Raw genomic sequence first — 24,840 nt, 5'->3', positions numbered from 1 at the left:
TGTTGCCTTAGAGGGATTGCGTGGCATTCTACTTCCTAACTTCTTTATCTGGAAAACAAGCCATGATACTATCTGGGGCAAAAGTGTTGCAAAGGCCGAGGAGATGGAGAGAAACCACCGCGCTGGACCTTCCGTAGTCTGGCCGTGTTCTTTCACGTGCTTTATTGAAACAAATGAAACAGGCCAAAATTCTAAATGTCTTACATGTTTTTTCTCTAGGAATACGGGGTGCTTTGCATTCAGGAATACAGAAAAAATAGCAAAGTGGAGTCAAGTACACGGAACAGCTTCATGGGCTTGAAGGATCATCTGGGGCATGACCTCGGCCACCTTTATGTGGAGAGCACTGACCCACACTCAAGTGCACCTGTGCCGTGGTCGATGGTAGAGAAGCCGACGATGGATCAAGTGCACTCCGGGAAGGAGGAGAAAGAGGTGTCGGGAGAGAACGCGAGCTCGGGCGACTCGGACGGAAGCGCACATTCTGATAATGAGTCGGAACGACTGAGCATTTCGGTCGAGCCGTGCTTGTTGACCAAGACTCACAGACAGCTGTGTCGGTCTCCCTGCTTGGAGCCCCGCGTGCTCACACGCAGTGACTTGCTGCAAGACTTTAAGCCCACAGAGGCGCAGGCGGCGTGCAGGGAGGTGGCGCAGCCCGCCGATGCAGTGCGCGAGTACCAGACCAAGCTGGAGTTCGCGCTGAAGCTGGGCTACTCGGAGGAGCAGGTGCAGCTCGTGCTCCACAAACTCGGGACCGATGCTTTGATCAACGACATCCTGGGAGAGCTGGTCAAGCTGGGAAACAAGAGCGACGCCGAGCCGGCCGTGAGCGCGATGCCCAGTGCGCCGCGGGACTCGTCCTCCCTGGAGTCCCAGCGCTCGGACTCGCCGATGCAGGAGCCGCTCGCGGACGACGGCGAGAACCTGAGGCCAGTGGTCATCGACGGCAGCAACGTGGCCATGAGGTGAGGGGGGCCGTCTGCGCCCCTTCTTCCCCTCCTAGGGGCGGGGGGCTTGCTCGCTTCGGGGCCGGTCCTCTCCTGGCAGTGGGTGAAGTCGAGATGGTCCCGCATCCCAGCACTGGCCTATGTGTGTCTGGTTAGTCACTTCTGGTTTTCTGCCAGTCTGCTTCAGGGGGTCAGCATTCTCACCCCACTTGTCCTTAAAGACAGACCCCTTCCCCCCTGTAAGTCTCTTTCCTTTCCCTCATCTGACTACATTACTGTGGCATTAAAATCAGCGCATGTTCCCGGCTGAGTGTTAACCGCTGGTTGTAAGGGAGGGTCTTGAGTCCAGTAATATTTGGCAGTTTTGAAATCTAGTCGGAGAAATAGTCTGTTTCTGTGCAGAGTCAAATAACCGTAGGGGAAAAATGCCCATTCTTTCAAACATTATTTTTGTTGATTTGGGAACAAATCTAAGAGTTTCAAATGTCTTTTGTTTCACTTGAGAAATGTAAATTCAGGGGTGCCTGGTGGCTCAGTCGGTGAAGCATCTGCCTTTGGCCTGGGATCGAGTCCGCATTGGGCTCCCTGGTCGGTGGGAAGCCTGCTGCTCCCTCTCCCTCTGCCTGCTACTCTCTCTGTCAAATAAATAAATTAAATCTTTTTTAAAAATGTAAATTCAAAAATAATTCCTTAGGAATGGGATTTAAGAAACAAAAACTTCTAATGAAATTCTTTTTACGAATTGTGATAACATTTTAAGTGCTTCTAAATTCAATTAGTATAAAGTTAATTACCCACAATGTTCAGACCACTGGTGGGGATCTAAAAATACGGAAAGGTGTCCACTCTTTCAGAGAGCTTAGAATTTCCTATATTGTTTCTTAGGAAGTGCTCTGATGTTCTCTACCACAGATATCATCTGGAGAAGCGTCTAGACCAATGCTGTTCCATAGAAATAATGTAGGCACATACATCAGTTTAAATTTTCTGGTACCTACATTAAAAAATGAAACAGGTAAAATTGATAGGAAAGGACATACTTTATTTAGATGCATATAGCCAAAATATCATTTCAACATGTGATCGATACTGAGATATTTTGCATTATTCTAAGGATAGTAAGACTTAAAACTGACTATGTTACATTTAGATCACTTCTCAGTTCAGACAAGCCAGACTCCAGCGCTCAGTAGCACCCCTAGCCAGTGGCCGCTGGCTACTGGTACTGGACGGTCACTTCTAGAGACCTAGGTCACTTCTAGACACCATCCCACACACAAATTCACCAAGTACAGGTCCAGGGGTAGCTCACGCATCGCCTTTTGTAGCAAGTACACCAGCTAATAGGAATGTGTACTGAAATCTGGGAGCCACTGGTTTTTAGTAGGTCAAAGTAAGGGCTTGTACCCAGGGTGTGAGAAGGATCAACTTATGATCCTCAGTATAACCTTTTCAGGTGGAGGCAGTGTTATCTTTCTTTCATTTACAAGCAGATGAGACCTGCGGAGTATTTATTGTTACCCAAGGAAAAGCATAATTCAAACCCAAATATGTCTTACTTCTAAGTCTGTGTACTTTTTATCGGATAATGAGAGATAGGAACAAGTTGAAAGGTTGAAGCCAGACCTTTTAAGGTCTTGAGTGACAAGCTGGAGAATTTAAACTTGACCCTAATCCAAAGGTACCTGAAGGTTTTTGAGGAGAGGATGTAGGAATAGAGTTGTTCCTTATACTCATAACCTGGCAGTGATGCTTAAAGTGGATGCTGGAGGTAGGAGATCAATTTGGGTCTCCCCACAACCCTTTCTGATGGACTACAGAGGGCCTTGAGTGTCCTAGAGGTATGAAGCATAGGTATGGCCTTGAGAAGACTTTCAGTAAAATAACCTCTCTGTTGTTTAATCTTGCCCAAACTTAGCCACAGAATGATTTTTATTTTCCTTGTAATCCAGAACTAGGAGATGGTACCTAAGCAGAGTGGTAACTTATAAGGCCAAAACATCATGAAATCTCCAGAAGAGGGAGTAGTGAGGGAAGGTGATAGGATCTGGAGGAACCACCTAGAACTGTAGCCAGAAGTCAGAATCCCCAGGGGAGTCCTAAAAAAAATACACCTTCTAGGACTCTACTCTTGGAGAATCTGAATCAATGGGGCTATGATAGAGCCCAAATAATAATGTATTTCTTGAGTGCGCAGCTATTTCTGGCACATAGCCAGTGTCACTGGTCATTCTGCCTGAAATGTGAGTATTTACAGGTCAGGAGGGGAGAAGAGTAGCATGAAAAATACGAGTGCTAGAAAAACCAAGGGGCCACAGATGCTATCAGGACTGGAAGGAGAGCAGGCTTTAAGGAGAGAATATCCTGTGGGTACAGCCAGGAAGCCACTGTTTTCACGAATTCCATTTGGCATTGAAGAGAGAAGCCCAGTTACAAGGAGGTCAAGAAATTAAGGATCGGGACGCCTGGCTGGCTCAGTCAGAGGAGCGTGTGACTCTTGATCTCAGGATTGGGAGTTCGAGCCCCACGCTGGGCATGGAGCCTCCTTAAAAATTAAAAAAAAAAAAGAAGAAGAAGAAATAAATAGAACTAGATCAGCGTTCTAGAAAGTTGACGCAGGAAGGGAAGAAAGAGGAGGAAGAAGTGTTGGGGGAGGATTTTGTTTAGTTTGGGGTTTAAGAATGAGCCTAGGTAAGCAGAGGAGACAGGGAAAGCATGTACACAGGAGAGGAAGGCAGTAACCACGGGACAGCTGAACTTTGGAAGCCGCATTCTGAAGGGGGAGAACAAGATGGGCACCAGGGGAGTATCTGGCAATAGAGGTAAATGCACCGTGAAACGTACAGACACAGACAGACAGGAGGGGGAGAAGGGCTGGAGATTTCTAGAACGTGGAGCCCACAGAAATGAATTCCTAAGATGGCTGTCATTTAGATAAACAACGTCACAGTCGGATCAGCCTCATGTCCACTCCCACGACTAACTCCTAGTTCCCAGTGGAAATGAAAATTTCCACCGGAAATAATTGAAAATTTACATCTGACTCTGAAGTCCACTCCCCGCACATGGTGGAAATCCTCCCCAGGAGAACTGTGGTTCAGAACTAGGCGGCATCCTGAAGGCCTGTGAACACGGTCTGTTCTTCTGTAGGTGGGAAGACAGACGTCTGCCCCCGCATTTGTGTGGCCCCGCCAGTTCCCCCTGCTGGGCGGGCGGGACGGTGCAGAGCCTGCCCTTCTCACCATCTTGTATTTTAATCTGACGCTGGGACCGAAGTGCTCCAGGCATTTCAGGACAGAACAAGTTGACGGGAAATTTTTAGTACAGCAGCATTATCCTGCCAGTCACAATACAATGTTGCAGCACGTCCGTAACTCTGGAAGTGCCAGAGCTCGTGAGAATTCGTAGTAAACTTGTATATTCGGCCATTTGTAAGATCTCCATAAAGTAAGAGGAAAAAAAATCATTTAAAAATACACCTATCTACTTCAGATTCAAACTCTTATTTTAACCAAAAATGCGGACAGACTTCACCCATTTCATGTCTCATAAACTAGAACATGCTTTTACTTTTAAAATTAATTGCCCACTCACGCTAAGTTAGGCAAACCTATTACATAATTTGTACACATGATGTTAAAATCATAAGTAAATGTGGGGATGAGTTAAGACTAGAATCCTATTTAATTTTCTTTCTGATCTCTCAGGCAGAAGTAGTGCATATATAAGATGAATATATTTTTAGTTTCATTTAAACGCCTGCTGTAAAACTGATGGAAAATGATTCTTTAGATAGAAATTAGAAGTAGGAAAGCAAGGGTATTTTTATTAAAATTACCAAAGTAGGCTTTAAAAAAAAAATGAGTTCTCTCTGTACCACTTTTGTGATTCTAAGTATGTTGTTAAAACTTTCCAGCCTTCCTTTTCAGAACTGTAAAAAGTAGAATTCTTATCTTACAGGCCTGTTATGAGAACTAAAGATAATACCAAGTGCCTGGCATGTCATAGGTGCTCAGTAAATTATAGTTACTGCATTAGAGCTAGATTTTGTATTTCAACCCGGAATATAGTTACTAATGAATACTTTGTTATCCCAGGGTTTTGTTTTTGGGTTTGTTTGTATCTAATAAGCATAGCAATTTTGTAGTCCATTTTATTTGTACGATTTATAGGAGTATTTTAATTCTTGCTTCAAGTTAATATTATCAGTGGTTTTCAGTGAAGATTTCCCCAGTTTCATAAAAAAGACTTGGGCTCAGGGCACCTGGGTGGCTCAGTGGGTTAAGCCTCTGCCTTTGGCTCAAGTCATGATCCCAGGGTCCTGGGATCGAGCCCCACACCGCATCCCGCTCTCTGCTCAGCAGGGAGCCTGCTTCCCCCTCTCTCTCTGTCTGCCTCTCTGCCTACTTGTGCTCTCTCCCTCTCTGCCAAATAAATAAATAAAATCTTAAAAAAAAAAAAAAATACGACGACGACGAAGAAGAAGACTTGGGCTCTTAGATCCAGGCGCCGTCCAAGTCACACAGGGAGAAGCCACGTAAGCGAGATAGACACCAGAGCTCCCAGGAGAGCAGGGACCCTCCTAGGGGAGCTTGGAGGGAGCGTGCTTCTACTCCCCGATGATTAATATGCTTTTTATTTTTTTTCTTAAAGATTTTATTTATTTATTTATTTGACAGACAGAGATCACAAGTAGGCAGAGAGGCAGGCAGAGAGAGGAGGAAGCAGGCTCCCCATAGTGCAGAGACCCGGATGCGGGGCTCGATCCCAGGACCCTGGGATCATGACCTGAGCCGAAGGCAGAGGCTTAACCCACTGAGCCACCCAGGCGCCCGCCGCCCCCGCTTCTTTTCCGTTTCCATTTACACAGTGCATGTTCTCCTCCTCCTTCGCTTTCAGTCTGTGTGTGCTCACAGGCAGCTAGAGACTGGTCTTGCTTTTTATCATTCACTCACCCTATGTTTTTGGATTGGAGCATTTGGTCTACTTATATTTGAAATAATTATCGACAGCTATGTACTTATTGCCATTTTCCTCATTGTTTTCTGTTTGTTTGTTTTTGGGTTTTTTTCCAGTTCTCTGTTCCTTTCTTCTTTTTCTCTTTCCTTGTGGTTTTATAACTCTTTATTTTTTTTTTTTTTAAAGATTTTATTTATTTATTTGACAGAGAGAGATCACAAGTAGACAGAAAGGCAGGGAGAGAGAGAGAGAGGGAAGCAGGCTCCCCGCTGAGCAGAGAGCCCGATGCGGGACTCGATCCCAGGACCCTGAGATCATGACCTGAGCCAAAGGCAGCGGCTTAACCCACTGAGCCACCCAGGTGCCCCGGTTTTATAACTCTTTAGTGTTGTACTTGGATTCCTTCCTCTTTATTTTTTGTGTTATCTATTACAGGTTTGGTTTGTAGTTCTCACTGGTTGCCATTTACTGTCTTGTGTGTGTTAGTGTATTAACAGACTATATTAAAGTGACAGTCACTTAAGTTCAGACATATTCTCAAAGCACTAAATCTTTATCCCCCCAACATATTTTATATAGAGATGTCATATTCTGCCTTTTATTTTGTGTGTCCCTTGACTAATTTTTGTAATATAATTGATTTTGCTACTTTTGTGTTCAAGCCTCCGGACTGGCTTCATTAGTGATTAATCTACCTGTACCACATATTTTCTTTTACCTGTGAAGTTGTTTTCTTCCATAATTTTCTCCTAATTGTGGCCTTTTCACTTAAAGGACTCCTTCTAATGTTTTTTGTAAGGCACGTTGAGTGGTGATGAACTTTAATTTTTGTTTACCTGGGAAATTCTCCTTCTGCTCTGATTGATAATCTTGCTAGGTAGAGTATTCTTGGTTGTAGAGATTTTTTCCTTCCTTTCAGCCCAGTTGCCACTCCTGCAAATGTTTATCCAAAACTTTATGTTTCCTGCAGAGTTTCTGCTAAAAAAAATCAGCTAATAGCCTCACGGGGTGTCCCTTGTATGTAACTGTTTTCTTTTCTTTTGCTGCTTTTTAAATTGCCTCTTTATCACCACTTTTTGGCATTTAATTATTATGTGTCTTAGTTTAGACCAATGTGGGTTCATCTTCTTGGGTCTCTCTGTGCTTCCTGGATCTAGATATCTTTTTCCTTCCCCAGATGAGGGAAATTTTCAGTTATTTTCTTAAAAGTTTTCTGCCCCCTGCTCTCTCTCTCTTCTCCTTCCAGGACTCCTATAATGTGAATGTTACTACACTCGGTGATGTTGCTGAATTCCCTTAAACTACTCTCATTTTTTTTTTTTTAAGATTTATTTATTTGACAGATAGAGACTACAAGTAGGCAGAGAGGCAGGCAGAGAGAGAGAGAGAGGAGGAAGCAGGCTCCCTGCGGAGCAGAGAGCCCGATGCGGGACTCGATCCCAGGACCCTGAGATCATGACCTGAGCCACCCAGGCGCCCCACTACTCTCATTTTTTAATTATTTTTTTTCTTTTCGCTCTTCAGCTTGGTTGCTTTCCATGACCTTGTCATTCAGATCACTGATCTGGTCCGCAGTGTCTTCTCATCGGCTGTTTATTCCTTCTGGTATATTGTTTATTTCCATTACTGAATTCTTCAACTCTGACAGGCTCTTTTTTATATTTTCTACCTGTTTCTATAAGTTCTGAGGTCATCCACTCTTCCCCAGCTGGTGGGTATCTTTTAGGATCATAATTTTGAATTCTTTATTAGGCATATTGCTTATCTCCGTTTCTTTTAGCTCTTTTAGTATTGTGATTTTGTCTTATTCTTTCATTTAGGACATACTCCTCTGTCTCCCCATTTTGTCTAACTCTGTCTATTTTTGTGTGTTGGGGGGGTTAGCTGTGTCTTCTGGTCTCACAGTGGTCTTGTCTAGAGGAGATGCTGTGTTCCCTGCTGTTGTGGCTGATTTGTGATTGCTTTCAGCCCGGCAAGCTACAATGACCCGCTTTGCCTGGTGTGGGCATACCAGGCAGGTGTGGTCCCCAGGCTGTTGAGAGGCCTGAGGCCACTGCCGTGGTTGGCTTATGGGTAGGCCGGCAGTCAGACTAGGGGTCTGCGGTTAGCTTCTCTGCCACAACTGCAGGCACCACCACGGCCGTGCTCCCCGTGTGTCAGAGAGGCCTTTGGTGGCGAGTGGGGCCGGCAGTCAGACTCAGTATGTGCCCTGAGTCTCTCTGCCACATCTGCAGGTGCACCGAAGGGCAGGCCTTTCTCCAGATGCAGCCAACTCAGAGGCGGGGCTGCTGGAACTATGGGCGTGCTGGTGTGTGTGTCTCTCCCTCCCCAGGCAGGAGTCACTTTGCGGGGGTGCCGGTCCCTCGGGGATTGCCTGCAGGGTGTGCTGGGGGCAAGAGCTGCTCTGGAGGTTTGCCCACCAGGATGGGTGGATTAGATGGCACAGGGCTGCAGGGGAGTGTCAGGGCAGGTTCGTGTGCTGGCGAGGTAGGTGGAGAGTTGATAGGACTCTTACAAGCATCTGGCTCCCTGGGCTGCGGAGGGCGGGGATGAGAAATGGCACCCACTAGCACTTTCATACTTAGAGAAATCTCTTGCGGTTCTCTGCCCCTCCCTCCATCACACATTCTAAGATCAGTCAATAAACCCCTCGCGTGTATACACCAGGCACTTTCCAAACCACTGTTCCTGTGCTGTGTCTCAGTGGAGTTATTACTCTGGCTCTTTGGGGGACGGGGCTCTGTTTCCTGTTGCCCTCTGGCCCTCCTGAAGTTAAGCCCTCCTGATTCTCAAAGCCAGAAGGGCTTTCCGGGTGTTCTATGCACTCACCTTCCCAGGGCAGGTCCCTGGTTGCCGCGGGTGCCTGGCGTGGGGTCTGATGGTCTTGCCGCTCCTATCACGGCAATTCCCACCCGAGCTTTGGCTCCCAAGCAGGGCCCCGCCCCTCCTCGCCTTTGCAGTAAGTCTTCTGAATTCTGATGAACCGTAGCAGGTCTGCTCTGCCAGTCTTCAGGTCATTTTCAGAATTTGTTATGTGGATGTAGCTGTTAGTGAGCCCGTGGGTCGAGGGGAGCCCAGCGTCCTGTTCTGCCATCTTCCAGACTCGAGTTCTTGATTTCTTCACTGTGTGTCGTGACCTGGTCACCTGACTTCATTAAAAGTAACTGTGTCTCTGTCTTTAGCTTCTACGCTTTCAGTGAGTAGTAAACAGAAAACACCCAGAGCCTCATCACTCCCCTGCACGCTGATGTACCACAGATTCTCCAGTGGAGCGGAGTGAAGACGAGGCGCACCATTCCTCTCTTTCTGACGCAAACGAATTACTGAAACGCGCCCCCCACCCCTTCCCCCACTCATGCCTAGTCCTCTCTCTTGGTCAGGGAACTAGGCTTTCTGGATTTAGATCAAACCTCCTGACTAGTAGGTGGGCTTTACTGTTGCATGTTTGTGCAGAGAATTAGGACAGATATTTTCTTTGCTAATAATCTCAGGTGGACCACGTTTGACCAATAGGATCCATCCTTATATTGTGTCTCTGATAATGACCAGGAGCCACTGAAAGAACTGAAGCAGGTTGGCAAGTTGGCAGGTCCAGGAGGGGCATATCAGATGAGCCTTTTAAAAAGTTCGCTGTGGGGCACCTGGGTGGCTCAGTGGGTGAAGCATCTGCCTTCCACTCGGGTCATGATTTCAGGGTCCTGGGATCGAGTCCCGCTGCAGGCTCCCTACTCAGTGGGGAGTCTGCTTCTCCCTCTGCCTCTGCCCCTTCCCCCACCTCCCCTGCTTGTCCTCGCTCGCTCTCTCTTTCAAATAATAAAATCTTTAAAAGCAAAAAAAGAGTTCACTGTGCAGATAAGTTTAGAAAAGGATTTCAGCACTAAGATTGCAGACGAGGAGATCTACTTATATTTGAAAATATATGCAAAGGTTAAGTTGTGGACAACTGGGGGAAAAAAGATGAACTAGGAATATTCACTGCTTTCGTGTACCAGTCACACAGCAGAGAATGAAGAAAGTAACCATTTCTACCTCTACCCCGAAAAAAGCTTGCGATAAGAACTGGTTATTAGTACACATCTCGGTGTTAACAGGGCTGTACACAAACACCCCAGGTGAATCGCTGAAGGTTTGAACAGAAATCAGATACAGACTTTAGAGTATGAGCAGAGAAAAATAAGTAAGTTGTGATAACTTTTCTTTATATCAAGACTAGTGGGGTAAACCCAGATAATTATGAAAAACAAGCAGAGTTTAGCAGTCTGTGTAACGGGATTTAGCTTCTGATCTTTAACACGCAGAAAGGCTTTCATGTATCTAATCTGGTTTGTGAGGTTCTGTGAACTTGAGAGCTCCTTTCAATGTAAATTTGAATATTGAAGGTCATCTTAGCCGGACTCTGAAATTTGCTGTACATTATTTCATGGATTTGCTGTCCTGTTGCCTGTGTAGCCTGTAAGTACAGGCCCAGTATCCAGTTAATAAAATCCTCCTGGAGCCTCCCCCCCTCGTGTTTGGTTTACACAAGGAGAGGTCGTTCAAATTTGATTTGGTTCTCTCAACAAAAAGTAATGAAATTCTGTGCGGCAGACCCGTGTGGTCCAGCATGGTGACCACTGGCCACACGTGGCTTTGAGCTCTTGTAATGTATCTAGACCAAACTGAGATATTCTGTAAATGTCAAATCCATACCACATTGAAAAAAAGTATGTGAAATATAGCAGTCACTGCCGTTATGTCTTGAAGTGATAATATTTGATAAATTAAGTGAACTGAAATATTACTAAAATTAATTTCAACTGCTTTTTACTTTTTCTTTGCTTTTAAACATGCACTATACTAGAGCATTTAAAATTATGTATGTTGTTGACATTTCTATTAGACAGCTTCTCAGTGGAATGCTTTTTATGCCCTAGCTTCATTGGGGCTTACCATTAACTAAAGGACAGCTTAATTTCCCCCTAGGTGAGCATTCTAGGTATTACTTACAGGTTAGTTGGCAGTGTCCCATTTCTCTTACTGTTGTAAAGAAAGTCCTTAGAGACTACAAAAAGAAACAATCATGACTAGTTTTTTCTGTTTTTAATTGTATCAGTACAGAGTATGACAAAGACAAATATTAGTAATATTCCACTGCATCTCTTTATAATCCTGAATTCACGGTTCTGGTTGTCATTAACCAGGAATTTTTTAACAGGCAGTGGTCAGAAAACTTTCATGTGATCTCAGATGTGTTTAGACCTAACCTAGGACTCAGCAACAGTAGCCATCCCATTACATACGAATGAAGTTATTAACTACAGATCCCCTAAGCAGTGTTACTAACTACAAGAAATAGGAAATGTTACCCAGTTATAAAAATAGGAAAGTGTGACTAGGGTCTCTCTCTGTTTTCTACTTTTGCTGAAATGGAAGACATTTTTATACCTACTTAACAGATATGTTCTCTGCAACATCTTTAGACTAATGACCTGTTGGGTCAGGATCAGCTAGATGTGCGTATTATTAATTTTGGCTTCAAATTATGGACCTTATAAGGTCAACACAGTCTTTCCCCTTTCCTCCTTCCTTATGTTTTTCTGTCCTCAAAGCTCTCCTGACTCCTGCTGTTACATCCATAACCAAGTGGATGGTGATAGTCAACTAGTTTACATTTCATATATTTTCATTATTGAACATCAGTGATTTTTCAGACTTTTTTTTAAGCGGTCTAATCCTGCAAATCTTGGAAGCATATTTTTAGAACAGACAAAATCAGAATTCTGTTGGAGTCCTACAGGTGGGTTTTTTTCCACTTAAAAATTCCCTTCCCTGCGACCTACAAGTGTCTCTGAGCCACAGTGTGGAAATGGTGAACACAACTTGATGAACACTGATTAAATGATTTCCAGTAAGGGAGCATAGACTTGGTTTCTGGTGGTACAGTCAGTGGTTAGCATCCTAACCAGGTTTAGCTTCAAAGTGCTCTTGGTTTATTGGAAAAAAGATCAGAGATCACAAATCTGAGGAGCTATTAGAGTGACAAAAGAGACATCAATCATTTCAGTCGTGTGAGCCTTCAGCGTAAAAGAAAATTTTGGATTTCCATAAGACAGTGCATGGAATTCATTATACATTATCATACAATATGAAATTTAGACTACAGTGACAGAAAGTAGAATTTTATCTTATTTCCGTATTCAAGATTCCATCCAGCTGACTCCTTTCTTCCTATTTAAGGAACATAGGAGAGATGTGAGAATTTCTTTTAAATCAGTGAAAACCTTAAAGCCACTTTTTAAAGAGTTCTTTGAAGTTAAAATACATTCAAATGTCCAACATGGTTTATATATGAGCAGGCCTAAAAATTGAGGGAAAAAATACCAAGCAATGACATATTTGAAGAGCACCTGGGTCTCTTAGTAGTTTAGTGTTCAGTATCTTTATTGTGCGTGTTTTCATGTTCCACTTACTCTGTGATTAGCATCTAGTGCGCCCCGACTTCCTGTAATGTAACGGAGTTCAATCTAAACTCGAAGGGCTTGGCACAGAAGATTCAAACCTGGTTCTCGAGTTTAACGGGGTACCTCTGGCTCTTCAGTTTTTCATTGTAACGACTCGACAACCTTGCGAACGTGTGTTCTTATGGGTAGCTTCGTGTGACAGTGGCCCATTAAAGCCCCTGGGTTTACAGTCATCCTTGGACCATCCAGTGCAGAACAGAGCGTACTTATAAGTCACATTCTTGATTAAATAAAAAATGACATATACAAGGTTATAAAAAAGGCTGTTCTCCTTGCAGCCCTCTGATAACCTGGATTACTTTTTTGGTTTCTTTTGAAAACCGAAACAGTGTAGTGATCTCCAGCCATCAAATCTATTGTTCTCAAAATCACAATTTACTATCAGTGGTGAGATTAAAGCTAATGAAGACTTTGTTGGGTTCGTTTTCCTTCCAAAGCAAGTTGTCTCCATCTTCCACAAATTAGGATTACAGGGTCATGAGAGTAAAGGCACTAAAAGTCGTTCCTGCCCAGTGTGTGTGCGGGACACCTTACGGACACTGCCTTGTTCGTCTCTCACCTGCAAGGTTCCTGGGTTTATCTCCATTTTAAAGGTGAGAAAACTGAGAGCAAGTAACTCCCACCGTCACACAGAAAACTGGTGAAGAAAATACCCAAAGGTGACGTCATTTTCACCACACTGGGCAACTCACTAAGCCATCCCCATGTAGTAGTCCTAGTATTGGAACTACAATAACTAGCTGTGCTAATGTGTTACAGTATGACATTCTGTTATTTTTACAATTACATTTTAGATCAGTTATGGGAAAATCTTTTTAAGAAGAGCTTCCCTTGGATCATATAAGTAGTATACTTGCTACACAAATGTCAGAACGAGAATAAAAATCACCTGTGATTTCCAAGTTTGTTTTTTTTTTTTTCATAAGTTCACCACTTTATTGAAGCATCGTTGACATACATGGTATGAGTTTCGGGTGTTCAACATAGTGACTCAGCAATTATGAGTGAGGAAATGCTCAGCACAGTAAGCCCAGTTACCATGTGTCACTATACAAAGTCATTAAATTGTTGGCCGTATTCCCTCAGGTGTACTTTGTACCGCTGTGACTTACAACAAGGTTTGTACTGCTCAGTCCACGTCATGTGTTTCACTGTTCCCCTATACCCTTCCCCTCTGGCAGCCACCAGTTTGTCCTCTGTATTTATGATTCTTATCATTTGTATGTTTGTTTGGGTATGTTGTTAGTTTTCTCTTTTAGATTCCTCATATGAAACCATGTGGTATTGGTCTTTGTCAGGCTTATTTCACTTAGCATAATACCCTCTAGGTCAATCCATGTCGTCATGAATGGCAAGGTTTTATGGCTAAGTAATACTCCACTGCACTATCTTCTGTATCCAATTCTGTTACTGGTAGATGGTTAGGTTGCTTCCCTATTGTAAATAATGCAGTAAACATAGGGGTGCATACATCTTTACAAATTCGTGTTTTCTTTTTCTTTGACTAAATACCTAGAAGTGGAATTACTGGACTGTATTTCTATTTTTAATTTTTGGGGGGACATATATACTGTTTTCCATAGTGGCTGAATCAATTTATAATCCTACCAATCGTGCTCGAACGTTCTCTTCTTTCTCTTCTTCCTCACTAACATTTGTTATTTCTTGCATCTTTGATACTAACCATTCTGACTTGCTGGAGGTGATATCTGATTGTGGTTTTGATTTGCATTTCCCTGGTGATTAGGCATGTTAGGCATCTTTTCCTGTATCTCTTGGCCATCTATTTCTTCTTTAGAAAAATGTCTGTTTAGATCCTCTGCCCGTTTTTTAATTGGATTGTTTGTGGAGTTTCGAGTTGTGTTTTTGTTTTGCTTGTGTGAGTTCCTTTCATCTTTATCGGATATATTAATTTTGCAAATATCTTCTCCCAGTTAGGTAGGTTGCTTTTTTATTTTGGTTTTGTTTCCCTTGCCTCAGAGACAGACCCAGAAAAATGGTGCTAACGTCAATGGCCAGGAGATCACGGCCTAAGTTTTCTTCTAGTAGTTTTATGATTTCAGGACTTACAGGTTTTTAATCCATGTTGAGGTTTGGGGTAAGAAAGTGACCAGTTTCCCGAGCGTCATTTCTTGAAGAGATGTCTTTTCCTCATTGTAGAGTCTTGCCTCCTTCATCACTGATTAAATGATTAAGTAGAAATGTGGGCTTGTTTCTGGACTCTCAGGTTAGTTCCGTTGATCTCCACACCTGTTTTGGGGGGCATTACCCTGCTGTTTCTGATTACTACAGCTTTGTAGTCTGTCTCGAAATCTGGCTTTGGGACACCTGCAGCTGTGTCCTTTCTCCACATTGCTTTCGTTATTCGGGTCATTTGTAGTTCCACACAAACGTAGAATTGCTTGTCCTCGTTCTGTAAAAAATACAGTGGGTGTTTTGATAGGGATTGCTTTGAATCTGAAGATTGCTTTGGACATTTGAGTAACATTTATTCAGTACCTTTATCCATGTGAGAGTACAGGTTTTCCACCTCTTTCATTGAATTTCTTCCAAGGTATTTTATTCTTTTTGATGCAGTTGTAAATGGGATTATTTTAATTTCACTTTCTGCTAGTTCATTATTAAGGTATAGGAATGCAGCAGAATTTTATTTCCTGCGTTTCTTCCAATTTTTTTCATACCCCAGTTCTCAAAAAAGATGCTTGATTTCTTTTTTTTTTTTTAAAGATTTTATTTATTTATTTGATAGAGAGAGATCACAAGTAGGCAGAGAGGCAGGCAGAGAGAGTGAGAGGGAAGCAGGCTCCCTTCAGAGCAGAGAGCCGGACATGGGACTCGATCCCAGGACCCTGAGATCATGACCTGAGCCGAAGGCAGCAGCTTAAACCACTGAGCCACCCAGGCGCCCCTGCTTGATTTCTATCTTAAATTTGTTGAGACCTGTTTTGTGGCCCATGTGTAATCTATGCTAGAGAATGTTCCATGTGTGCTCAAAAAGGATCCGTGGATTCTCCTCTTTCTGGAGAGAATGTTCCAGCTGTGGTCAGGGCTGTCTTGTCTAAGTGTCCCTCAGAGGCACTGTTTGTTGATCTTCTGTTCGGGGTCTGTACTCACCGACGCAGGCAGGCTGCCAAATCCTCCTGTTACTAGATGGCTGTCGATTATGCTTTATGTTCATATTTATATATTTAGGTGCTCCTAGATTGAGAATGTAGGTGTTCACCAGTGTTATCGCCTCTGGCTGGTTGGGTTGATTTATCATCATTTGTTTTAAAGTCGGTCGTGATAGAAATATTGTTATCCCCGCGTTTTTCACCTCCGTGTGCGTAGCGCGTGTGTCTCTGCCGCGTCGCCTCGGGTCCAGGTGCATCTTCCGGGCTGAATGAGTTGCCTGCAGGATCATAGGCAAGTTCATCATCAACTCAGTTTATCCTTCCGTGGCCCGGTGCCTTCTGATTGCAGCACGGGGTCTAAGTAGGGACTGGTGGGCGTGTACTTACTGCCACCGGCCCTTCCGCTCCTTGTGTCCGGCTCGTTTCTGTAACACTTTCTCTGTCGCATTCGTCTCTTGGTCTTTCCTCGGGAATGGTGACTTTCTTTCCGTGTGTATTTATTACAGGTTTTAGGTTTGTGATTGTCGGGACAGCCTAAGTCTACAGCAGTCTGTGTGAACTCACGGTCGCTTAAACTTGAACACATTCTAAAACCTAACATTTTTACCCCCCGCCCTTGCCCCTTTGAGCCGATTGTCTAATTTTTGTAGATATAATTAATTTTACTACTTTTGTCTTTTAACCTTTGTACTAGCTTTGTAAGTGATTGATCTGCTACCATTATGTTTGCTTTTACCCGTGAAGTTTTTTATTTTTCTTCTAGTTAGGGCCTTTTGGAAGTCCCTTTAATATTTCTTGTAAGACAGGTTTAGTGGTGGTGAACTGAACTTGCGTTTGTCTGCAAAAACGCTTTTCCCTTCCGTTCTGGAGCCCAGTCTTTCCAGCCAGCGCACTCTTGGCTGGAGGTTGTCCCCCTTTCTCCACTTTGCCTAGTCCCTGCCAGTGTCTTGCGCCTGCAAACTTCCTGCTGAGAAAATGACCGATAGCCTTAGGGGCTCTTCCTTGAATGTGACGGTTTTCCTCTTGCTTGCTGCTCTGAATAGGCTCTTTAATTTTTGCCGTTTTAATTAGTGTCTGGTGTGGACCCCCTTGGGTTCATCTTGTTTAGGGCTCTCGTTGCTTCCTGGACCTGGAGGGCTTTGTCCTTTCCCAGGTTAGCGAAGTTTTCAGCTCTTCTTTCTTGTAAGTTTTCTACCCCATCTCATCTGCTGGGATCCCTGTAATGCAAACACTAGGACACTTGATGTCCCAGAGATGCCGTAATCTACCTTTTTTTTTTAATTTTTGCTATTTAGCTTGGTGCTTTTTATTACCCGCCTTCCAGCGCACGGACCGTTCGTTCACATTTTCTAATCCACTGTCAATTCCCTCTGGTGCATTTTTCATTAAGTCGTTGTATTCCTCAGCTCTGACCGGTTCCTTTTCCATTCACTGCAGATGTCACCTTAGTTCACATGCTCTGGAGACTCACTCAGTGAGCGTCTGTGTGATCATTCCTTTGAGCCCTTTATCAGGTAGACTGGTTCTCTCCATTTTGTTTAGCTCCTCATCTGAGCTTTCTCTTTCTTTCGGATATTTCTCTCTTTCTCCATTTTGCCAACTATGCATTACTGCATCTGAGTTCAGCTACATCTCCTGGTCTGACCTAGAAGGTGCTCTGTGGTGCCCAGTAGCACTGGGCACCCTCCTATCGCGGCTGCTCTGGTGGGCAAACCTGGCCCTCAGCCCGGCCGCCTGCACAGACCCCCGGCGCTGCTACTGCTGCGGCCCGCGATTGGCAGGACTTGCCTCTGACTGAGTGGTCTGGCTGCGGCCACTGTAGGCGCGCTGGCTCGGGACACTAACTGCCCCATCCCCGGGGAAAACGTTACCACGAGGGGGTGCCAGTCCTGACCGGGGCTAGCTGCTGGCTGGGGGCAGGCCTCAGGGGAATGTCGGCATCGGTTCCCGCAAGCATTGAGGCAGCTAGGGTGAAAGGGCAAGGAGCAGCACCTTCGCATCCTGTCCGCTCTGCACACGTCCAGAATGAGTAAGTCCTCGCGTGCCCCAGATACTTTTTCCGAACTGCTGCTACACTGCTGGCTCTCGGGCTAAGACATGCAGTGTGCTGACAAGAGAAGAGAGCGTTTACTACATCCCTCAGCTCTCCCGGGGTGACTCCCACCAGTTTTCAAAGGCAGACATCATGGGGCCCTGACTTCTCAGGGCAGGGTCCCAGGGTCGGGGGCGCCCTGCTTGGTCCCTCCCTCCTCAGGCACAAACTCAGCCTGTGATGCCCCTCCCACTTGTGGGTTGCTGCCCCACGGTGGCGGTGTGGGGGGGAGACCTTCCCTCCCCCTCCTCCATGTGGTGATCCGCTCTCGGGTCTCCGTGGGAGTGGCGGTACCTGGAGGGGTTGCCGCCGCGTGCCCCGGGATGAGGTGCACCAGGATCCCCTTACCACACCAGCTTCCTCCCTGCCCCTCCCGCGTTCTTTACAAGCTGGTAGCTAGTGTGTTAATCCAAACCAAGTACTCAAACCAAAGGTAATTTAAAAGAGACTCCTTTGTTTTCCTTTTTCAGTGCCATTAAAAGAATTGAAAAGAGGCAGTCCCTTGTACTAGAAGCCTTGTTCCGTTTTTATATTTCTCCCGGTTTTGGGGTACGCCTCATGTCCACCACTGGACAAGTTCTCGTTTTAAAGTAACCCTTCCCGTCCTTTGGTTAGCCCAGTTAATGATATATATATATATAGAGAGAGATCTGTCCAGCTAGCTAGCTTAAGGGAAGTGTTATCTAGGAAATTCTCTTTCCTAGATATGGCTGACGGAATGGCTGGCCCATTGTCCCCCTCTTCTAAGTCCTGTTTTGAAGCCAACTACATGAAAACATGTGCTTACCTGAATTTTTCTCTGCAGGATATGCCTTTATACCCATTAACCATCCTAGCTGGTTCTCCATAGTTCTCCACTGGGAAGCATAGATTGTGTTGTAATTTTGAATGCTAATGGAATTGACAAAAAAGTAGGATTCGTGTACTTTTCAAATTTAGTACAGAAGTATATATGAATACATTAAAGATAGGTCTGTTAGACATGGAGACCGCGCACGTACAGAGTGAAAAGTTGGGATAGCGAAAGGCTTAACCAGGACTATGTTTGTCAAGATGCTCTGTGTTTATTTGGGTTCCCCTTGGTTTCCAGTTTCTAGTTCACAGGGAGTTGCTCCCTCCGTAGAACAGTGTCAGGGCTTCCTTGACCCCAGCCAACTTAGTAGCCCTTTCTGCAGCTCGGTCTGCAAATTAATTCCATCCCCCTGTCTGGAAGCAGCTGTGTAACGAATTACAGACGCTTCTGGGGAAGTTGCGATGACTAATAAATCCGCAATTAGTTTCCCTTGTGGTTTATTAGTTGCCACTGATGTTCTAAAGTCTCTCTTCTTCCAGCTTTGGCCCAGAGCCCGGCGGCTCCCCAGCACCCATTAACTAGCTCAGATGCCCTGTCTCCCAGAAGTTGCAGAAACGCTCTACCTGGAGCAGAGAATAGGGTAGCCTTTCACAGCAGATTAATGCTCGCTGGGAGACAAGAGGGGATCTCTGATCCGCTCGGGAGCCTCCCGGGGAAAGGCTGTCTGGACATAACCTCAACTTGAGTGTGTGTCTGGACCGGGGTGAAACCTGAGAAAACAACAGAAATTGCAGAACCCAGTTGCTGTAGGATCCACAGGCGACAGGCAAGGACTAAGGTGGGAGGGAAAAGACAGCTTCCTAAGGTTTGGTAACACTGCAGTCTTGGGTGAACTTCTTCCCAAAACGTTGGGAAAACGTCTTGCCCAAAGCCGGTCTCTGAGGACCTGTGTGCGCTTACCAGCAAGTAGCGCGCCTCTTCCTCGTGCCTGAATCCAACAGCGAGGCTGCCACAGCAGCGGGGGGCAGGGTCTCTTCTGATGTGCCCCCGCGTTGCTGGAGAAAGCGCTTCCATGAACCCTGACGGACCCCTCCGGCCGCGGCCCTGCGGCTTCGCCCACGTCCCCCTTGGCAGGAGGAGTTCAAGCAGTGCTGGCTGCCGTGCCTCGCGGAGGAGCGGCCGCTCGAGGCCGCGGCTCTCCACTGTGAGGCCTCAGCCTTGGCCCCTCATGCCTCTGCCGTGCGGGCCGCCACTCCAGGCAGGCAGTCGGTACCTGTCCTCAGGCGTAGGGCTGTACGTCTGGAAACGTGCTGCTGAGGACCGTGGCGCGTCTTTGCAGATCTCCCCAGAGTACTGGAAAGTAACTCAGGACAGCGCGCATCAGCTCAGAAAAGGGCGCCTGTAGTCTTTTCCAGAGCCGATGCACCCCGCAGGCCTGGCTCACTTCTCAGAGGCAAGGGGTCCTTGCAGCCCTAAAGGCAGCCGGATTTTGCTCACGCTCTGCTGAAAAGTCGGTCTGTACGGCTCCGTACGCTGCTTACTGGGCTGACTCCTCTTGTTCCCCTTTGTCCCAGGTTATCGGGGCAGCGGTTTGCCAGCCACATGCTTTCATCGAGGACGTCTCTTATCCATATTCTCAAGACTCCTTTTTCCTCCTCCTTCATCATTTCTGCTTCCCTGGCTGTGTTCTGCCTGTTGAATGTAGGGGATCTTGGAGGCGGAGCTCACATCACAACAGTTAAGTGAGGCTGGCAAGTCTCTCTCTTCCGCAGGGAAGTGATTCTCTGACCCCAAAGCCATTGGGAAGGATCCATTCAAAAAGTCACTGTCTCTTTCTTCTCAGTCCTAGACAAAGAAGGTGAAGGGGAGTTAGGGGAGGAAGAAGCAACAGCAAGAAGGCTTGAGAACCAGGAGGAAGGAGCCTGGTGTTTCTTAATGCGTTCTTCATGGCTGTCACAGTTCATTCTTCTTTTCCTGATACTCAAAGATACTAGTAATCCTTTTAAGTAGTTGGGGGTTTTTTGTGGGGTTTTTTTTGTTTTTTTTTTTTTTAAGATTTTATTCATTTGACAGCATAAGCAGGGGAGGGAGCCTGGTGTGGGGCTCGATCCCAGGACCCTGGGATCATGACCTGAGCTGAAAGTAGACCCTTAATGACTGAGCCACCCAGGCTCCCCCTTAAGTAGGGTTTTCCTAAAAATCCCTATTCCAGATGAGCCTTTCTCTGGTCATCCCAAAGCAGGATTTTGATAAGCATGCTTATATTCCAAACATGACAGTAAAATAAGCCTTGTAAAGAAAAGAAGTGTACCCGCAGGTACCTGTGTTCGTCTACCGGTAAAGCTAGTGGAGAATCACATGCAAACTTTGAGTTTGTATTATACAAGAACTCAGAATTTGCCATGGGAGTTTAGAAGTTTCCCGGGGAACCCAATCCCACTGAGTCAACAGGACAGGTTTTATCAAACATTCAGGGTCTCTTACTCATCAAAGGTGGGCACAAATCTTCCAGCCAGTTTGGCGTCAGAAGCACTCATGGGACGTGTGCCGTCTTTATTGCCAAATTGTTGAAATAAAAAAGAAACCACGGCCCAAAGGAGCATGCCAACTCATAAATATAGAATTAGCTATTTTTACTACTGAGAAAATGCATGCAGACAGAGCCCACAAGTGACTACAGAACTATAATGAATTTTCTTCTCTATTTATATGGAATTGAAACTTCAGTTCTTAAACATCGTCCTACTTATTTTAGTAAATACTCAACAGACCGTTCATCTGCACCAGGAGCTGCAGCGTGCCTGCGGACGGCCCATTTGTGTAAGTCTTTGTCAGAGCCTCCTACAAGTATCCTGTCCAGCACGCGTGGTGACGCATGTCCTCGAACACGCCTCGGGAAGAAGAGATGAGTTCAGTCTCCTAAGCTCTCCTAGTCTGTACAAGTCCCATCTCCAGTTTGGAACCACCTGTCAGTTATCTGCTTGGGCTTTCCGTATTTCGGGGGATGATTCTGGGCCTTGGTAGCAAGGCAACAGCAACCATTCCAAGGATTTCGTGGTTAGCACTCATTTCCTTGGTCCGATCGGGAGAAGATGGGCTGGCAAAGTGTCACAGACTCGGAGACCCGCTGTGCACATCCACACTTGCCTGCCTCTCCTCGCCCCGCGTGAGCTCCTAGTCTGGGTCGAGCATGACAGCCAGTTGCTAATTGCGTTAAATCTGGTTGCCTACTCGTGTGGGGTGTTACTATACCTGGCTATGGATTACTCTGTTTTGGAGAAAGCACGCCGTCAACTTGACAAAGCCCCGCAAACTGTTCTCCCGGGTAGTTATACCAATTTACACTCCCACCTGTAGTGTCTGAGTTCCTCCTTTCACACATCCTTGGCAACATCTGGTGTTTGCAGACTTTATTTTTTCCAATCTGATGGGTGTGAAGTGGTGTCTCATTTTTGGTTTTAATTTGCATGTCTTCACTATTGAGCATCTTTTCATATGTTCGTTGGTCATTTGGGTTTCTTCTTCTGTGAATTCACTGTTCATATCTTTTGCCTTAAAAAAAAAAAAATGGTTACCCTTCTCAGTGTATAGGAATACTTTATGTAGTCTGAGAACCAGCCTCTTTGGTCCTACACGTCGCAAATACCTTGTCCCAATCTATGACATTTTTGTTTATTCTTTTGCATAAAGCTTTATATTCTCAATTCTGTCCATCTTTTCCTTGATAGCACATGGTTGTGTGTCTTCTGTAGTATATCCCCAGCACGGCGCCTGGGTGGTTCAGTCAGTTAAACCTCTGACTCTGGGTTCCAACTCGTCCTGCTCTCAGGTTATGGGCTCTGTGCTCAGCACAGTCTGCCGAAGATCCTCTCTCCCTCTACACCTTCCTCCCCCCACTGCTTGCACATGCTCTAAAGTGAAATGTTTAAAAAAAAGTGTTTCCCCATCCTAATATGTGTGTCCTGTAATTTCTTTTTAAAGCTTTACAGTATTTTTCATGTTTAAATCTTCTAATTCATTTTTGTGTATGGTAGTAGATAAAAATAGTTGTTTTCCATGTAAATAATCAGTTGCCCTAGGACCCTGGTAAATGGTCCAGCTTCATTAATTTCTAAGGTCACTTATACACGTGTATTACCTTCAGCTCACTCTTCTGTTACATATTTTGTTTAATTTTTGCCTGTACTAATATAACCTTGATTGGATTTCTGTATTTTTACACTACGTTTTGACAGCTAATGGGACAGTTCCTCCCCTTTGGTTTAGCCATTCTTTGTCTTTTGTTTTCCCATTCTAATTTTATGATGAGCCTCTCAGGTTCCCTAAAAATCCCTTTGAGGACTTTTATTGGAATTGCAGTGGACTTACAGATTAATCTAAGAATTGCTGGCTTCATAAATAGAGTCTTGCCATCCATGAAAATAGTATATTATTGTTCCTTTCATTCGAGTCCTCACTTACGGCCTTCAATACAGGCTTTCCATTTTGGTTTGCTACATAAAGCTTTTGTCTATCTTTCCTCTTTAGATTTTAGTTTTTTTACTTCAACAAATGGGATTTTTTTTTTTTAAGATTTATTATTAGAGAGAGCATGCACAAGGAGGGGAGACAGAGTGAGAAAGTGAATCCTGATGCCGTCTCCCTGTTGAGCACAAAGCCCAACATGGGGCTTGATCCTGGGACCCTACTATCATCACCTGGACTGAAATCAAGAGTGCGGCTTAACTGAGCCACCCAGGTGCCCCGACAAATGGGATTTTTTAGTTCAAAATTTTAGTTGGTTTGCTAGTGTAGAGCAATCCAAATTTTTGAACTAGAATCTTGTATCTTCAGCGTAATAACATATTGTCCAAGAATATTGTCCGTATGGTGTCATTTCTTGCTGTCTATGGGAATCTGTTCTGGGGCCTAGTACATAGCCAATTTCCTAAATCTTCCACATGTATTTGAAATGATTGCTCGTCTTGTGCAGGGCTTTGTCTATGCCCATTAGGTCAATCTTGTAATCTGTATTCTTACTACATTTTCTGCTTCATCATTCAATGATTTCTTTCTACTCATCGAGTCATCTTTTGCATTACTCATTTGGAGACTCAGTTCTCAATTTTTTTTTAAAATATCCCTAGATCATTTTTTTTTTAATATTTTATTTATTTGACAGAGAGAAATCACAAGTAGGCAGAGAGGCAGAGAGCCCGATGCAGGCCTCGATCCCAGGACCCTGGGATCATGACCTGTGCCGAAGACAGAGGCTTTAACCCACTGAGCCACCCAGGCGCCCCTCAGTTCTCAATTATTAAAGCATCCTTGTGAATTCTTTTTACTATGACTTGATAGCTTTTTTGTCCTTCTAATGTTTTTCCATTTTAAAATATATCCATAGAGCTTTCCAAGTTTACTTTAGTGTAGCTAGAAATGATAGAAAACCTAACTACAGTTTCTTAAATCGAGGGAGGTTTTTTTTTCTCAAAGAACAAGGTCAGAGGCAGGCATGGGCCCAACCGCCCACAAACCAGGGCTCTTTGTCTGTGTATCACCCACACCGTGTCACCCTCCTCTCTTGCGGGCTTTCTCCCTCTGCGGTATTGTTGGATGAGGGAGGCTTAGGGGGCAAGGAGAGGGCAGTAACAGCCTTCACCGTCAGCATCACATGAGATAATACCTGTTTCAGCCTCCAGAAAATCTCTGTCCCATGATTGTAAACAATTTGCTGTTGCCAAACATTTTGTGAACATTCTTTGCAGAAATAGAAGATCTTATCTTGTGGTGAGTCAGATGTGACCATTTCCCTTCCCAAGTGAAGTCACGGGGAGAAAATGCTGATGCAGTCCTCTCTTTAGAGCCAGAAGCAGTTAAATGCTCAAGCCTCAGGAAACCACATGTCATTAATGACGAGCAAGGCACAATACACTTAGATTTCAGAGCATTAATACAAAATAAAAATATGGTCCGTTTCAGGGAATGTTTTCGGAAGGCTGGTTTTAGTATTTGCTATGACTGTGTGTCGTCTGCTGGGGCACTGGCAGGGCATCCAGTAGCCTGAATTGACCTGGGAGCTCAGACTTGCCCTTCCCTGGTTCCTCCCTCTGAAACTTCCCCTGCACCTGACTCCACCTGTCCCCTTGCCCTGGACCATCCTATGGAACACAGACCGTCTAGTGGTTTGCATTTGGAGGCCTCAGGATGTACAAAGCAAGTTGTTCTCTCTCTCTCCTTTTTAAAATGATTATTTAGATGGTTCTAGTACTTCCCAGGGGTCTAGTAGAATGTGTTAGTACACCGAATATTTGATTTGTGCTAAAAATTAACAACATTTACTTACCTTCCTCAGCCCTCCTTGGCCCAGAGAAGTAAAGAAGATCTGTCTCCATTATGGAACTCCAGCTGAAAAAAAATATAAAAACAGTTGTTACATGCAGAGGAGGAGACTATT

General features: G+C 44.8%; 1 protein-coding gene across 3 annotated transcripts in view; it reads left to right on the top strand.

Moving 5' to 3' along the window:
- The window catches only part of ZC3H12C (zinc finger CCCH-type containing 12C), a 76,074-nt gene that overhangs the window by 36,058 nt on the left and 15,176 nt on the right, over positions 1–24,840 (top strand). For all 3 annotated transcript variants that reach the window (XM_046016106.1, XM_046016107.1, XM_046016108.1), the window contains exon 2: positions 220–968. In XM_046016106.1, the coding sequence (XP_045872062.1) occupies positions 220–968 (749 nt within the window). The remainder of the gene's footprint in view (positions 1–219; positions 969–24,840) is intronic.

The sequence above is a fragment of the Meles meles genome, chromosome 8, assembly GCF_922984935.1.
Source record: "Meles meles chromosome 8, mMelMel3.1 paternal haplotype, whole genome shotgun sequence".
Taxonomy (NCBI): domain Eukaryota; kingdom Metazoa; phylum Chordata; class Mammalia; order Carnivora; family Mustelidae; genus Meles; species Meles meles.
This window is presented reverse-complemented; position numbering and strand designations above follow the sequence as displayed.